Source organism: Folsomia candida, unplaced genomic scaffold (genome assembly GCF_002217175.1).
Source record: "Folsomia candida strain VU population unplaced genomic scaffold, ASM221717v1 Fcan01_Sc022, whole genome shotgun sequence".
NCBI classification, from domain to species: Eukaryota; Metazoa; Arthropoda; class Collembola; order Entomobryomorpha; family Isotomidae; genus Folsomia; species Folsomia candida.
In genome coordinates this window covers 2,157,417-2,174,575 of record NW_019091214.1, presented here as the reverse complement: position 1 = coordinate 2,174,575, position 17,159 = coordinate 2,157,417, and the positions used below count along the sequence as shown (strand labels likewise).

The 17,159-nt window shown below is 39.0% G+C and overlaps 3 protein-coding genes across 4 annotated transcripts; 1 reads left to right on the top strand and 2 right to left on the bottom strand.

Annotated features, from left to right (window-relative positions):
* Window positions 1-126: 126 nt before the first annotated feature.
* On the bottom strand, window positions 127-7,566 carry LOC110858695 (profilin). The gene is made up of 3 exons (XM_022107546.2): window positions 7,339-7,566; window positions 1,228-1,399; window positions 127-920 (listed from the first exon to the last, which is right to left on the bottom strand). The coding sequence occupies exons 1-3, from the start codon at window positions 7,447-7,449 to the stop codon at window positions 823-825; spliced, it is 381 nt and encodes a 126-aa protein (XP_021963238.1). The 5' UTR covers window positions 7,450-7,566; the 3' UTR covers window positions 127-822.
* A 512-nt stretch (window positions 7,567-8,078) lies between these two features.
* LOC110858719 (eukaryotic initiation factor 4A-I) lies at window positions 8,079-12,356 on the bottom strand. Of its 2 annotated transcripts, none has more exons than XM_022107578.2 (6): window positions 12,232-12,356; window positions 11,609-11,735; window positions 9,576-10,079; window positions 9,176-9,487; window positions 8,911-9,080; window positions 8,079-8,825 (listed from the first exon to the last, which is right to left on the bottom strand). In XM_022107578.2, exons 1-6 carry the CDS (start codon window positions 12,249-12,251, stop codon window positions 8,681-8,683), a joined length of 1,278 nt encoding a protein of 425 aa, XP_021963270.1. In that variant the 5' UTR covers window positions 12,252-12,356; the 3' UTR covers window positions 8,079-8,680. The 2 variants fall into 2 exon arrangements, with proteins under 2 accessions (XP_021963270.1, XP_035714809.1); XM_035858916.1 differs by lacking the exon at window positions 12,232-12,356 and adding an exon at window positions 11,886-12,022.
* A 324-nt stretch (window positions 12,357-12,680) lies between these two features.
* Window positions 12,681-16,711, top strand: LOC118438478. Its single transcript, XM_035858842.1, has 6 exons — window positions 12,681-15,150; window positions 15,461-15,656; window positions 15,715-15,773; window positions 15,877-15,953; window positions 16,049-16,280; window positions 16,391-16,711. The coding sequence occupies exons 1-6, from the start codon at window positions 15,136-15,138 to the stop codon at window positions 16,574-16,576; spliced, it is 765 nt and encodes a 254-aa protein (XP_035714735.1). The 5' UTR covers window positions 12,681-15,135; the 3' UTR covers window positions 16,577-16,711.
* The last annotated feature ends 448 nt before the right edge of the window (window positions 16,712-17,159 follow it).

Sequence of the window (17,159 nt, the reverse complement as noted above, 5' to 3'; positions counted from 1 at the left end):
CATAAATCTAAATAAACAAAACAGCGCAGCGAATTTTTCTTTATGAATCGAGATAAGGCAGCGCTTATCCAACTAGCACCGAACTTATCATTATGCAAATAATCATAATACAACAGACAACCCAAATATATTTTTCATTTTCAAAAAATCTTCTCTTTAATCAAATGAAATTTGAAAAGGCTACAAAGCTAACGTACATATACGACTGACCAATCACGCCCACTTTTCCGCCATCTCCTCCTCAACCTCAATCCACACCCACACACAGCATTATTATAACATTAAGTATCCTAAAATAATTTGCATGATGACTGACTATATAGGCTGACCATGATGCGTAAATACAATACATATCAGTTTTCTTTTTCTCCTGGTTTAACACATTTTAGAAATTTTGAGCCGATTCTTCATCCTCTTCTTCTTCTTCTCCCTCCGTGGTATTCTCCGCATTGTTTTTTTTATTAATTAGCAAGTAACTATTTTTATTAAGCTTATTTTTTTTAACTATTAGCTAATTTATAACTAACTAGCAGTGCAGAGTAATAGCAAATAGCAGTAATATTTAGTCGTAGTTTAGTATAGTAGTAATAGTAGTAGTAAATTTATAATTTTAATTATTACAAGTAATAATCATCATTGTTACAAAATTACCATCAATCGTAGTTTGGTAGCAAGTAGTATTATGTATAGTTGAGAAGAAAAAGTAGTTACTAACATTTTTAGTCAAATCCAACTCATTAATATAATTTAATAATAAGAGAAAGCATTTATTGTAGGGTTGAAGGGGGGTAGGGGGAGGGACAGCCTCATCCTTCTCATCCATCAATATCCACAGGATACTAAGTAATCTCCTAACTTTTCAACTACCGAGGCCGCTTGCTGAGGTTGGATTGGATCTTCGTACAGGGACACCACAACGGCTGCGAGGAACAAACACAAGAGTTAGAAAATTAAACTATATTTAAACATCAATTTTACCAATTCAGAGTAAATTATAATAGAATGGATGGGTAGAAGAGGGTCATATTTCGAACGACGAGAAAAAGAGATTGCTTTCATCCATCGGCAGTTTCTCCATTTCCGGCCGCCTACTGCTCATCATGACAAAGCCATTGTGTCAGCCAAGCCACTCTGTAGGTGGGGAGGTGTCTATTTCCTTCCGGTCAATGTCATCTGTCATCGGCTCGAAAATATGACACCAACCAACCATCCATCCAAACCACCCACCTTGTTGAGTCTTCATGCAGTGGACGCCGATTTTGCCAAACTTGGCACGGACGACGCGATCAGTTCCGGAGAGGTAGATGTACCGCTGTCCTGCCAGCGTTACTCCCGACCCCGTCAAAATGTCCTGATTATCAAATCCCGAGACCAGCTTTACAATCTCTTCCTTCCCAACCTGCACAAAAAAACAAACACAAAGTTAGACACAGACCAACAAAACTTTACTTTTAGTGGCGAATCACATCATCAAATATTTCTGTACAACTTCCTAGTTCTTCTTCTTCTTATCCAATATTTAAAAGAGGAAGAAAACAATACGAAACCAACCAGAGAAAGATTTCACAACAGACACACAGCAGAAATACGAATCTTCTAGCCAACATAATCCCATCTCAGATGCATTCTCCTCAGAGAAAGAACTTCTCTCTTTCACCAGAGAGTAGAGAGAACAAAATCATCAGCCTCGCCGGTGGTGCATGTAACAATAGCAGTCGGTGAATGAAATCTTACAAAAAATGCATGAACGGCTTGCTTCGAGAGGTACTTACTTTTTTAATGTAATACCCACCGAATTAATTCCATTCGTTCGTTGGATTCAGCAGTGTACATACTATGGCCAAGGCATGTTTTATCCGGCATTTTGTGCATTTGAGACACGTCACAAGCGAACATTTATTGTGACATTGGCCTTCCGGGAGAAGAATTTTTGGGCATAAATTTCATGAGCATAAGTACAACTCTAGGATTAAGTAAGAACAAAATCCGTATCGAGAACAATAGGACAGAATTTTTTTCATATTTTACAAATGAAACTAGTCTATTGGTCTGTTTTTGGGAAGATATCTAATAACCCCATCTAATCGCAGCTTTATATCTCTCTATCGTCTACTAAATATCCCATCTTATCTAATCCAATTAAGTAATTGCCAAAAAACTAACTTAAACCGTCTAATTAAAAGAGAGTCCAAATCTCACTGTAATAAAGTAAAAAACGAAACAACTCTCACTCAATTTTCCACTGCAAACTTTTACAATTTCATTTCAAGATTATTATACTCGTATTGTTTTAATAAATCTCATTTTCTCAGCAAAACTAAGTATGTAAAACTCGGCTTCCATTCGACTCATCCATTTCACATTTCTTATTTCTTGCTTAAATTTAATCCTTAATTTTTGCATTCAATTCAATTCATCCAATACAAGAGAGCCCAATCAACCAACTGACAGACATCCGTTTCTTTCTCTCTCCTCCTCTTCATCCGGTCGTCGTCGTTGACTAAAAGTCTAAAAGTCATACCAAGCGAAATATACATGACCATCCGCATAATAATAAATCATCAATTCATACCACCACCACCAGCACAAATTTATAATCATAACGCTGCAAAAATTAGCCAGTCATTGAGATATGATAAGCTTCATGAAACAAATGCAGCAAGATAAGATTCCTTCGTCATGTCCAAATGCAGTCCAACTTCAAACACGGACCTAACTGAACTGAACTCAATCCAATACATGGAAATCAACCCATTTTTATAAACTAACGTCATTTCATTATCTATCACCAAATTTTAGTCCGGCAACAAGTGGGTTCAGATGACATTGCTTTTTTCCGCCATCATTTCCTTTCCAGTAAGTAAAATAATTTCCAATCCAAAGCCCAGCCCAGGCTAACCAAAACCTTATCACGAACGGAAATATATTAATCCACAAAATAATAACGAGGATAAAATATAACACAATTTTTGTCTTATTTAACTAAATTAATATCAAGAAAAATAACGCCCCCACAAAAAAACTATTCATTACAACCACCAAATATTCAATTGTCCTTCTTCTTCTTTTAAACCTCAAGGAAAAGGAAAGTACGGAATGAAACGACATAACGCCAAACAAAACCAATTCTGCCAACACCACCACAATAGCCAAAAAGTATAGTTGTACTGTACATACATACTTAAAAAAACGTATCGAGGACACGTTCCGCGAAAAGAAATAATAATAATAAAATTTGTCAATTCAAACACTCACAGCTAAATACTAAACTAATGAATGACCTAAGAAAAACTAGCACCTAAAACTAAACCAATTCCCAAGGCCCATACAAGAGAACGGGACACAAAAATGTGTCAAAACCACCAAATTCGTTCTCCTCGCCTTGTTTGGAACTCAATACATAAATCTGTCCAAATCCATGTATCTTTCTATCTTTTGCATACGGAGGCAAGATTTTTCGCAGTATCGACACATATCTGTCAAAATAAGCCATCCGTCCGTTCCAAACATGCAGGATAGCTCACCTCAAACAAAAGTCAACAACAAGGCTCAATAATTTCGAGATCCTAATAAAGACTGAATTCTTGGATGGCGAGAGGAGCTACAAACAAATAAGGACAGCTAACCTTTCATAACATAATCCATCCATTTACCAGTCAACAAACTAGAGAAATGCAGAGGAGAGGTGATTAAACAATGTGATTATTATTATGATATCAAATTTGTAGATGGGTGGATTGGATTGCCTGCCTGTCTGACTTCGATAGCCAGCCACCACACTTTACTGTTGTGTGTCTATCTCCTACCTTCATCTCTTTTGTATTGCAAATAAGCCAAATTTCCCCCATTATCTGGCCACTTTTCTAAAAATGTCTTATTTTACGCATCGCGACGCATCTTCACCTCAGCCCCTTACACAGATTTCAATTTCAAATGAAAATCACTCCCTCGTCGCTCTCTCTCGACTTAAGTATGTGCAGATTACGTTGCTAAATTAATCCTCACCTCTTCTGCAAATATATGTCACTGCACAGTAAAAAAAAAGTCGCTCGTCCCCTCATTTATTTCATTTCGCACCAGCTGCCGTTATTTACTCGTTCAGTAAAACGCCACATGCATCTTTCTTAACTATACCAGTCGGCCAAAAAGAATAATGAAAGTCAACACATTTACTTTTTGGGGACGACGACGACATAACATTTAAGTGGTCCGAGACTACAATAAAAAAACATAAACGGGGCTATTATGCAACGTCATATTTTTTAGGTCCACCTTAAACGATCTCCTAACCATTTTCCCGTCTGCTAAGACAAAGTCTTGTGTTTAATACCGGGCAGAATCGGAGGGTGGATTGGATTGGAAAACCAGGCATAATAATATTTCGTCTTCTCTCTCTCGACTTTTAGGCTTCCTTTTTGCACACTAAAACTCAAACCTGAGATGAAATGAGCAGATGGAATGCATCATCGTCATCGTCGCAATCCGCTCTCTCTCTCCTCATGTTCAAATGTTCATGTTAACAGAAAAACAGCTAAAGTACATACTACACATACATACGAGGAAAAAGCATCACGTAGCCAATAATCCTACACGGAATTAAATTCAGTCCAGTAGTAGCATCAGCAACACCAGTCCACCCACCCTCCACACACCACAGCATATTACATTTACAGAGAGATACTCTGCTAGACCGGTGTATATTTCTACCACCACACCACCCGGGTGCTTTGGTCTCGGTGAGTACAAGTTTCGGACGGAGAGAAGATGAGATACAAAATTACAGCCTAATAAAATCCAGCCCAAACTCGAAAACCGATCGTACAACATACACAAAATAAATTCTGCTCCTCCTCCATCATCCATCCCGAACTTCCTGTCCTCTCTCTACATCTCTCATACCATACATATGCACATAAAAGCATTCTTCATCACGGCAAACCGCACCAAGAGCTACATTCACATTCAACTAGTAGCTTTTCAAAAGAATTTCAGAATCCAAATCCCTTCAATAATGTCATACATACATCAATTAAGTATGGATTTCCATTCATTCATTCACCCTCTTACACAAGAGCAGCTAGATACCAATATCTATAATTAAGTAATTGCTTAATGCTTGCTACTACATTTATTTGATCCGGGACAGAGAATACCCGGGTATTATCCACCCACCCATCCATCATTCCTTATCCAATGATAATCATCTTCTTCACTCATCTTATCAAATTCTTCCTAGAAGAAGACCAAGATGGATGAAAGAGAGATCAAAGAGGATTACAGTTCGATATCAAGTCCATGAAAAATATTGCTCTCATCTTTCACACAGGATGGAAAATCATGCGATACGAGCACCACCACGAGGACAAACTGTATCCAATCCAATCTCCGAGATGAGAATTTGATGCCAATACCGAAACCTTTTATCACTCGAAACTCATTCGACGAATTGTTTTTGCCTCTTGTGTGTCACACTGACTCGGTAACATTGATATCAAATCCTCCTTCCGCATACCGGACTGACTCATGGCGATACTAACCCGCACCGGGTTTGCTACTCCCACACACGATCATCACTATCAATTTCTAAATGCCCAGGAAAAAATTGTACAATAAAATAAACTTAACAGTTATCATGATTTTATGGATGAACGTGTCAAAGTCGAAATCATGCACAAATCACGATCCTTCCACGTGACGAGGAGATTCAATTATTCACTCAATGCCATTCACCTCGAAGAAGAAAATATGCAAAATGGAGACAATTCGTCAAAAAATTCTTATGAAAATGAGCACCCAAACCAAACCAGTGGAAAGGACCTATCGTCCTTCCATCCTGATGATGATAAGGTGATCGCTATATGAAATACTACATTATGCAATTTTACATACTACCACATGACATCCAACCCAAATGTGTGACCAGACCAACCCAGAATAATATGCCACCAACATTACAGGCAAAACCACTTTGCGTTACTAGTCCTACTGAACCATTCTGGAAATAAAGGTGAGTCACCTCGGCAGGACTACAACTCCTCGCCCATTTTTCATCACTTAATCCTCGACAATATTATTGGACAAAAAGGAAAGGATTGGATCATTTTAAGTAATTTAACGAATTACAAATTTTCCATCCACCGAAATCCCTAATTCAAATGCACTTTACGTCCTCCTATGGTTCGCAATTTGATGAAATAACTGAAAAAATAGCCTGTACGCAAAGAAGTCGATACCATTTTGTGTATTGTCTCTCAAATCAAAATTATCCGTCTTATTTCATCTCGCATTAATAAAATTGCAATTCTACGAAAAGAATGAATTGCACAGATTGCGAGACAGCATATAAAAAATACCATATAATTCAATCTAATTAAATATTCATCCCAAAACTATGTTTCTAACTAACGATCCATTCATCCCCTATGCAAAAATTATCATTTTTCGTCCCCATCATTTAATGGATGCCTCGCATACATACACCGCAATAAAATAAATCTGATTGTGGTGATCTACTTTTTCCCGTCAAATAAATAATTCAGAAGAAAATAGTATCGCGAATTTTGTGGAGCAAGGTTGTTTGCAAGAGAACCGAGATCCAGAGAAGACTCCGGAGAGGAAGTTTGGGACGGATGGATGGAAATGTCCAGGTATAAGTGACGCTGATTGGACAGGTGACTGATAAGCAGGCAGAATCAAGACGAAAAAGACGTGTATTTCGTATATGCAAGTGCTTAAAAAGTGTTTCATTCGCGATTTATTATGCAAGTCAAACATTACTTTAGCTAAGAGAATTTTACAAATTGGCGACACATAGTGGGATGAGATCATCCGAATTTCAGCTATTTCGCAGAATTTTTTAAAAGCATAAATAAACGGACAAAGATAGCGGGTTGTTGGCGTGAAATTAGTAGAGTTGTACTTATCCAGTATATTATGGCATGCCCTTCAATTTTACAGTATCCCCCCCAAGGCAAATGTTATAGTTATAACAGATGTCTATGCAATTTACTCCGCATTTATTTACCTATTTACATGTCTAATAGTACAACTCTGCTTCTAAACTTTGCCCCGGTCATAAATTCTACGTTAAAGGATAATAATAATAATTTTTATCTTATCGGTTCTTTCACCCCAACCGAGGCATACATAACATGCCATAATTACTCATCATTATCCTCCTTCTCCTCCCCTCCCAAAAGCATCCCCCTTCACCCAAAAAAAACCACACCCATCTTGGATCTTCCTCCTCCCACCAGTTTCCTTACATCTTAAGAATCATCCCCTTTAATAAAACTATCTCGTCCATCCAATCCATTAAGGAACAATTACTTTACTAACCTCGAAACCATCCGACTTGGCCCAAACGTTCCCGTCCAGTCCGGCAATGCAAGCTTTCGTCACACACTTGGAGGCAAGCAACTGCTTGTCGACGTAATCCTGCCAACTCATCCTGGAAAACTATTTTTTTAGACTTTGGCGACACCGGCTTGTTGGACAGACAGGGAGAGAGAGCAATTTGCTGTGTGTTGTTCCTCTTGCCAGGTTGGAGAGCAGAGTGAGCTAGTTGGATGACTCGCAATGGCCGACTCCACCACCACCAGACCAGCCACCACCGTACTCCTCCGCCGACCACATAGTCCGTCTGAGGGACCCTCCACAAATCGTGGCGTCGAAGTCGTCGTCCCCCCGACGTGGGGGGCAAAATCTAACTTCATCCCCCGGGGGGAATGACGTATCATGGAAATTTCTTAAAATTTCTGTAAAAAACTACAAAAATTACGGTTACTTATTAATTAATTAAAGTAACAGTAATTAATTTAATCAATTATTCAAATAATCTGCTACCTCATCCTTCCCGATAACAAGCTGACACTGAAATAATTGGAAAATTCACCGAAAAAACCGAATCACGTCACTCCTGCAGGAGCAGAATGATTCGAGCTCTTTGTTGCATAGAGAGATGTGTATTTTTTATGAGTCATGCTTCGAGATGATATCCCCTTTGAAATCCAGAAAATGTATAGTCGACATGAGAAAAAATGCTGGTAAAATAAATGAAATTTAGGAAAAGTCATCTCTACAAAAAACACTTGCTATTTTTATTTTATACATTTATTTCTTTTCATTTGTTTTATATACCAAATCCATCCAATCCTCCACTATTAAAAAAACAATACAATTGTGTATCATTTCTTATTAACCTTAGTGTGTATCGTAAATCAATTTTTTTTCATGTAAATTATTTTTCAGCTTATCTTATCAAAAGGAAAACCCAATTTATACATTAGGTATTTAATAAGATTTAATTATGTTTATGTATACAAGATTTAATTATTTATGTATATAAGATTTAGAACTTGGAAACATACTCAATATGTTTCTCTCATTTTTACCATGTTTCAAATTTTTGAGAGTTCTCACCTTACAATACGTTGATAAAGTGAGAAGAACTTTTGCAAGAACTTCAACTCCTCGCAGTGTCATAAAATGAGAACTCTCAATAATCGGAATTTCTGCTTATTTTTACTCCCTCTCATCATTATCAATCTCACCCCACACCAGCCCATATTTCTAGTAATTAAGTGCCTAACTAACTAATACATCAATTAATTAATAAATTGTAGAGTACAAAAAACTTTTTGCTCCGCTTTTTTCCTTTCCGTTCCTAGTTGCCCTTAGTTTAGAACATGTCTGCTACATTGGAGGGCATCTCAATGATTTGTGTATTGTAGAATTCTTCAATATCCTTCAGAGTGCGGTGATCTTCGTCAGTGACAAAATTGATGGCGACACCTTTACGACCGAATCGGCCACCGCGACCAATTCTGTACAATAAAAAATCACACAAGAGTTATATACACGGAAAGAGAAAGTAAAAGTAAAAAGCAACAAAAATTATAAAAGACTCACCGATGAATGTAGTTTTCGCGATTTGTTGGCAAATCATAGTTGATAACGAGCGACACTTGCTGCACGTCGATACCTCGAGCCAACAAGTCCGTAGTGATCAAGACACGAGAAGATCCAGAGCGGAACTCCTTCATGATGATTTCTCGATCTTTCTGATCCATGTCTCCGTGCTAAAAGTAGAAAAAATACCAAAAATTAGCCACAAATTCAATTCCATCCAAACTACACCCACTCACACGTAATCTTAACAACAATTTTAACTTACCATGGCGGAGACAGTGTGCTCCTTCTCACGCATTCGTCCAGTCAGCCAGTCAACCTTCCTGCGAGTGTTACAAAAGATAACAGCCTGTGTAATGGAGAGTGTGTCGTAGAGATCAGACAAAGTGTCCAACTTCCATTCTTCCTTCTCCACGTTCACGTAGAATTGCTTGATACCCTCCAAAGTCAGTTCCTCCTTCTTGACCAGGATTGTTACTGGGTCACGCATAAACTTGGTTGTGACCTCCAACACCTCTGGTGGCATAGTAGCCGACAACAGGATCACCTGCGTGTCTCCGTTCATCGTCTTGAACACCTAGTTCCAAAAATGATGCATATTATAAATAAGAAATTGCCCAAAACGTTACGACAAGATTTAACAAAAACTGTCCAAAATTAATTACCTTGTAGATTTGATCTTTAAATCCACGAGACAACATCTCATCAGCCTCGTCGAGAACGAACATCTTGATGTGATCAGTCCTGAATGATCGTCGGTTGATCATGTCGTAGACACGGCCGGGAGTTCCGACCACGATTTGCACGCCGCTCTCCAATTTTCGTTGGTCGTCACGAACATTGGTCCCTCCAATGCAAGCGTGACAAGAGACGTTCAAGTAGTCTCCAAGAGCAATGACCACCTTCTGGATCTGCTGGGCCAGCTCTCGAGTAGGCGCGAGGATCAGTGCTTGACAATGGGGCACGTCAGGGTCGATCTGCTGAAGAATAGCGATCGAGAAAGTGGCCGTCTTGCCAGTTCCAGATTGCGCTTGGGCAATCGCATCGCGACCTGAGATGCAGGGGATGATAGCCCGCTGCTGAATGGCAGAAGGCTTCTCAAAACCATAGGCGTAAATTCCTCGGAGCAACTTCTGGTTCAAGTCCATCTCGTCGAAGCTGGTGCACACCTGAGGATTCATAAAAATAAGCGTTCTAAAATGCCATTCAAAATATTCAGAATCCGCAAACTCTACACGGCGACGCGGCGAAAATTAAATTTAGCCATTTTCTGCACAAATTTTCTAATGCAATGTATTTCAAATTTTATGAAATCTCCTCAACCACCACACGAAAAGATGGTTGTATAAAATAAAATTGCCCTTGAATTGACTTCTGTCTGTGTCATACTCACAAGCTGTTTGCGTAACCTTATCAGTTTTGTACATACAGAGCTTAAGCCTCTCATAATAACTGTGACATGTTGTTCGTATCCTCATGAAAATGTACATAATTCTTAAAATTAAACTGCTAACTAACTGGAGCTATCATTATCCATACGCCTCATCCACACGTGATTAGTCGCAGCATAAAAAAATCTAAGCAATGAAGAGTTAAAAATTTATTAAGCTTTCAATATAACGATGCTATTTTAGTCAGAGGAAAACTTCTCATTACAACATTACGTTACGTTTCCTCCATCATAGATTATTAACATTTGGGAGAAGGGTAGTGAATAAATAGCATCCAAATTATTGCATCAATATCCCTTCCATCACTCCTGTTCATGGTCAAATTTGATATTTATCTTCCTATAAAATCTCTTGCCTTAAATTTAACATCAGGATCTACTGCAAAATAGCGCAACAGGAAGAAATCTACCAACTCCCAACATAACTACTCAACCAAAAACTGTTAACAAAACCAAACCACCACCATTAACTAACCAACCATCACAGATGCATGTATCCAATCCTACTTCTACACAATACAATTCATTCATGAACAACGAAACCATGACCTATTTAGTTTTCCTTCCTCCCATTCCTCACTCATTCACTCGCGGCATTCTATTCCCTTCACATAGCACACCACTGTCACTTGGACATTGGACTTGAAAAAAAGGTGAAAGGGATGCTCAACCATTGCTCACTGCCAACCATGACATTTCTCAATAATTTTTGCAATCTTGGAGGTCCCTAAAACAACATGCACTTGATGCGTGCAAGTTCAACACCGCCGCCACGCGACCACACCTATTAATAAGGGGGCGTGAATATGATGCTCTCGGGAAAAAGATGGCCTGTCCATGCTTAAATTTTATTAACCTAATTTAATCTCATCGATATTCCCATGTCGAAATACCAGCCCAATTTTTTTACCCCCTGGTTTGGTTTACTTTGACGGATCCTTCATTTTTTAGGGAGATTTACCATTATAAAAAATATAGTGCAAAATGTTTGAAATCTTATTTTAAAATTTACTCAAAGTCAAGGTTAAAGTCAAAATCTACTTTTATACATTATCAAATCTGTCACAGGCAGGATGACGAAGATCAAGTCCAAGTTCAAAGTTCAAGATCTGACCAGTGTGCAATGCTTCATGCTTCTCTTTCCCTACAGAGACTGACACACAGACATGCCGATCACATAATCCCTAACCTAACCTTTTCCAGACAGAATAGGATACGGTAATAAAAACACGCGTAAAGGTCACCAACCTGATTCCAGCTCGACTCGATGACACCGTCCGGGTCCATGCCGGCCGGTCCATCGTACACTTCCTTTACAGGACCACCTGCTGGGCCAGTGCTCGGTCCATTCTCGGACCAGGATTGTTCTCTTTCTCTGCAATAAAATAAAACAAATAACAATCAAAATCCAGACAATTCAATGATAAATCAAATCTCTCTCCAAATCAGGTATTCTTCTTCCGGGTTCACAATCAATTTCCATTTCATTCTAATAATTCACAATCTCACAGTTCAAAAAACCCACCTTGACAAAAAATCTGACATATTACTTTTTCCCAAGTAATAATAATTTTTTTAAAGTTACAAAATCAAACTAATGTCAAAATTGGGGAGTCAGTTTTTCGGAAATTAATAATGCGCACCAACTACCAACCACGAGTCCATGCGTGTCGCCATATTGGTCTGACGAGTGCAAGAGAGGGAGACAACCCCAGCCAGCCAGCCAGCCAGCGAAAAAACCAGGCATGGTTTGGGGTGGAAAGGAGAAAAAACTTTGCGTCGAGGGGTCAACCGGGGTCAAAATTGGGACACGGAGGAGAGACAGGGGTTATCGAATGGTATGACAAATAAGATAAGTGGGGGCGGCTTACCTTCTTTCAGAAGTGGACATAACGCGAGAATTTGTGTGTGTTGTTTGGTTGAGGTGAAGTAGTAGAATGGATGAAGGAGAGCAGGCTGCGATGATGGTAGAGAGCGGCGGAGGAGTACGGCGAACCACTACGTCCCCTCCGCCACAGACAGACACGCTCCAAGGGGTCTATGGCAAGTGTTGGGCGAGTTTCGAGTGAGATAGCAGATTTCTGTTCAAAACTTGCCATTTTTCATTTATTTTGGGTTATGAAATGCATTATATATTTTAGATAAGTTGAAAAATATTTTTTTATATGCTTTGAAGAATTAAGATTTTTTTGAAGTATGGAATTTAAAAATTTACCATATAATTTGTCAAATAATTGCGAAATATTTTTCCTACAATTTTGAAGACTTTTATTAAATGCTTGTAACAAATTAATTACATTTTTTTTATAAAATATGAAATTATCAGGTTTTAGCTGTACATAATTTTAAAAGTTGGAAGCATTTTCAGATAATTTAATTGCACGCTTTAATTTGCAGTTAATTTCCCACTTACTCCGACAAGGGCTAAATAAAATGAGATAGCAGGTTTTGCAGTGCCCTGATGACACTATTTACATCCATGAATGTACCAAAAACAAGTCCACTTTAGACATTAACCTTCCAATAAGACTTTTAAAAAAATGAACAATGCCATTTTGACCCAAAATTTCCAATTAACTTGGGTTTATAATCTTTTTTAAAATTTTCATCAAATCTTTACACACATTCTTAACTTTATAATCCCTTCCTAAATATTTTAAAAGGCATTTTATCCATTTTGTCCAGTTAAAAGAATTCCTTAATCCTTAAATTTTAGTACCCTTCTAAATATTTACATTTGTACCACACAATGGAACCCACTTGAATACACTCATTGTTGTCCCTTCTCTTTGTTCACACAACCTTTTAAAATCCCTTTCAAAAATAAACTACCTATGTACACAAATGCATAAAAATTCCGAAATTCCCCTCAATTAAATTTTCTCTAATAATTTCCATCCACCCCACCTGAAACATCCCCCTTGGAATTTACCCTCCGTTCCAACCGAGCCCCACACCTCGAATATTTCTCACCATACCAACTCCCCATGTCACCCATACTTTTTATCCTCTCGCCTCCTCCACCACGGTCATGACCTTACTCTTCCCCCCTCCCTGCTTAATCCCCCCGGCGTCGCCACACTTGCACCACGCGGACCCCAGCGCTTCATCCCCCCTCCGAATTTCCCCCTCTCTCCAACCACCGCACTATTTCACATCCGCCCACGACACCATTGTGACGTCACGGCACAAAACGTTACTATAATTTCCACGTAATATTTTTCGGGATGGGTCACCCAGTCATTCCCCCCGAAAAAAATCGTCCCAAAAATTTCCTAACTTATTTCAAATTTCCAAATTCCACCCTAAAATTTTCTCCCATACGGGGATGCACGATCCCATCAAATTCTCAGAAAATTGCGATCTCATGAGTCAAGCTGAGACGATTAAAAGAAAAACGAAACGATGATGGGGCCGGACAGGATACGCTGCCGATAATGAAGATGATAAATAAAGATGAATCATTAATTATTATTGTTGTAAAATTCGAGTCAAGGTCATTTTCGAAAATTTACATAAGGCCAAAAATAGACTGGATTGAGGAGTGGGTGAAATAGAGAAAGCAAAAGAAAGTGGTAGGAGACGTCATCACGAATGACGTCACGCCACAAGGTGGACAGATGGAAGAGAAATCCGAAATCGGAAATCTGGACTAAAAGAGTCCTGATTTTCGGAGGAAAAAGAAATGATCACGATTTTTCAGATATCTCAACCTGCCTCCAATAGTGAAACGTCTCAATTTGTCTCGTATTTATATATATTACACCTCGTCGTACTTGCGCCATAGTTAGACTACAACATTGGTGCAAGTTAGTAACGACTGAAGGAGGTCAAAATATTCAAAATATTCTTTATGGAAAATTAACGACGATATTAAAATCACGTTATCACGACAGGTTGGAAATGATATTTTCTTAATTGCTGCATTTTAACCTACTTTCTTAATTGTCATGCCCATAATTACACATTTCCTTCTCGCCAATTTTATTGGCAACGAATTTTTCTCCCTAGAAAAATAACAATTGCTAATAAATTCTTGAAATTCCAACACCACGATTCTCAACTCGCCTCATTTAAATCTCCTCTTGTCTTCCCTTGCATTACATAATATGGATTGTCAGCATTCTCATCGTCACGTCGATCAATCTTCCCCCAAAATTATGAGTCCTCCAAAAAATGACACGGGCCGATCCCACCACCACAATTTCTTCAGAAACGGTCTCCTCCTCCTCGTCCTCCTCTTTTGCATCTCTTGGGCTACCAGTTCCGAACCCTACGACCGATGCTTCCAAATGGAGCACATCCGCCCGGGATGTGACTTCCTCAAGGATCCAGACAATTCCTCAGTTGACGCAGAAAATAAAACGTGCAAGTTTTTATGACAAAAAAAGTTGTTCTTTTAACCCATTTTGGATCAGATTATCGTCATAATTTCCAAATTTTTATATATTTCTTGTCCATCTTTTCCAATTTTGTCCTAATTTCTCCTATTTTTTTCTCCTTTAGGCTACACCACCCACGGGCGCGAGCCCTTACGCAACAAGACGGCGCAATGGCATCCCTTCACGTGTCACAAAGCGTCCTGCAGCGTACAAAACGAGGCCTTCTGGTTGGGTCAGTTTCCCTACGAGACGTACATCGGGGAGGAGGATGACCCTCCGGAGGGTCACTTCCTGGACAAACCTCCCACTCATTTTGACAGCAAAGACGCGGAGGAAGCCGTCCGGAGAAAGTACATTTACGGACTCAATTCTTACTGGAAGAGTTTCAAACGGATGTATGACCAAGGGGTGAGCAATATGTACTAGATGGCGTAGAAAATTGACACATCTTCCTGTAGGATAGAGTTGAAAAATTATGCAGAACTCATATTTCAGAAACTTTCTATAAAGTTAAATCTACAAAATAATCATGCTCGTTTTGTGAGAGAAAAATTGGCCAACTTTCGGCAAGTTGATTTAAAATTCTGCAGAAGCAGAGTTATATAGAAAATATGCCAATTTCCTGTGGACCAATTTTCACAGGGTGCTCATACACGATCCGAAAATGACACTACTGACCTGTTGACCTCGATCAAGCTTTTACCATGTTACCTTACAGGGTGCCCAGCTCGACTTAACCTGGCTAGAGAAACTCCCTACCCCGGACTACATAGGAGAATTTGAAAACAAGCTGATCAACGATACCCGCTACCCCTCCCCTGGGTTAATCGTCCCGCTCATCTGCGACCCCAGGTCATACCTCACCTGCGAGCATAGCCTCCGCCTTAGCATGGATGCATCTCCATCCACCCTGGGTATGTCTATGGTACGACATTTCTGAGCGTGTCGCCATAATATGTGCGTCACTTTCAGAACCAACACCCACCGGAAGTTGCCAATGCCACCCGCTTTACTCGGTGGAGGCCGAGCCTGTAAGTTTTTTTTAATTTCCCACAAAAGCGCACTAAAAGTAGATAATACCCGGGGCCCCGCCAATTTCAAATAATCTAATCTTCACATTTCTACTAACTTTAGAAAGATCGTGCTCTCCCAAAGGGATTGCAGACTATTAGGGGCACCTCCGAATGCCACGGGCGCGCCATGGTGCCATGGTAAATTCACAGCGTCTATAGTTAAAAGCTGTTGGCGCAAGTTGCAAAATAACGAGTGAAGTGATGCCATTACTTTACTCGCTTGACTTTTTTAGCGAATTTGGTCGCTGGGTGTGGCGCGCTGGGCAGCAGACATTGAACAAGACGGAATCCATTAACGAGGACCTCAACTACTGGGGCGAAGTATGGACCCATCCACCCAGTGGGGACAGAGAAGCCAACTTTCTCAACCCGGAAGACCTCCATGATTACACTTGGGACACGATCAATAGTACCGAAAAGTTCATATTTACTGCGAAAAGTTCGCCGTGTATTGCAAACGCGAAGGTGAGTTGGGGTCAAATTAGTTGCAAAAAAAGTGCATGCCACTAAATTAAACTAGAATTTCGTCAAAGTATTTTAGACACAAGTGCTAATTTTACATGTTAATTTTCCAGTGCGAATTATTTTACGATTTCAACGAACGCGACAGTTTTCGGAGAGGTGAGATATGGCAAGGTTTCGGCATTCATCCCATAATTCGCGAAATGATGCTCATGTCAGCCACAAAATTGTGCAAGTGTAAATTTCAAGAAGGTTTCTTCCATAATTCGATGCACGACTGTATCAAACAAGAACAGTAAGCGGTATTATGTAAGCGATTAGTTACGAAATATGTTTGTGAATATGGGGAAAAAATAAGTGACAAAAATGTGCAAACTGCAAAAATGTTTTATAATCCACAATGTTCAAAATAAAAATAGTTTGCTAAAAAAAGCCCTCATTTAAAATAATTATTTATATTGAATACAAAATTTATTTCTCCTTCTTCAATTTGGAAAACATAAAATTCTTCGAAAAAAGTGAAATTTGCATGTGAATTCGGTCAAAAAATAGGAATTTATTTAATTTTGCATGCATACGCCAACTGAAAAATGTAATTATTCGCTAATTGACTATTTATCTATATTGATAAAGGAATTGTGTTTTTTTTAAACGATTTTTTAAGACGTGCACTCTCACAAAAGTTACACGTGCAAAATTGAGTCAGAAATCCACTCCAGGCAAAAACGGGTTTATTGTTTCCAATCGAATTCTATTTACACAAGACTCATTTAGGATCAAGTAACATGTTTACTTTCGGATTTCACCGTGATCCTGCATTGTCGCCAAAAATGGGAGTAAAAGCACATTCAGGATGATGAACTGCACCGGGACGCTTTTTCA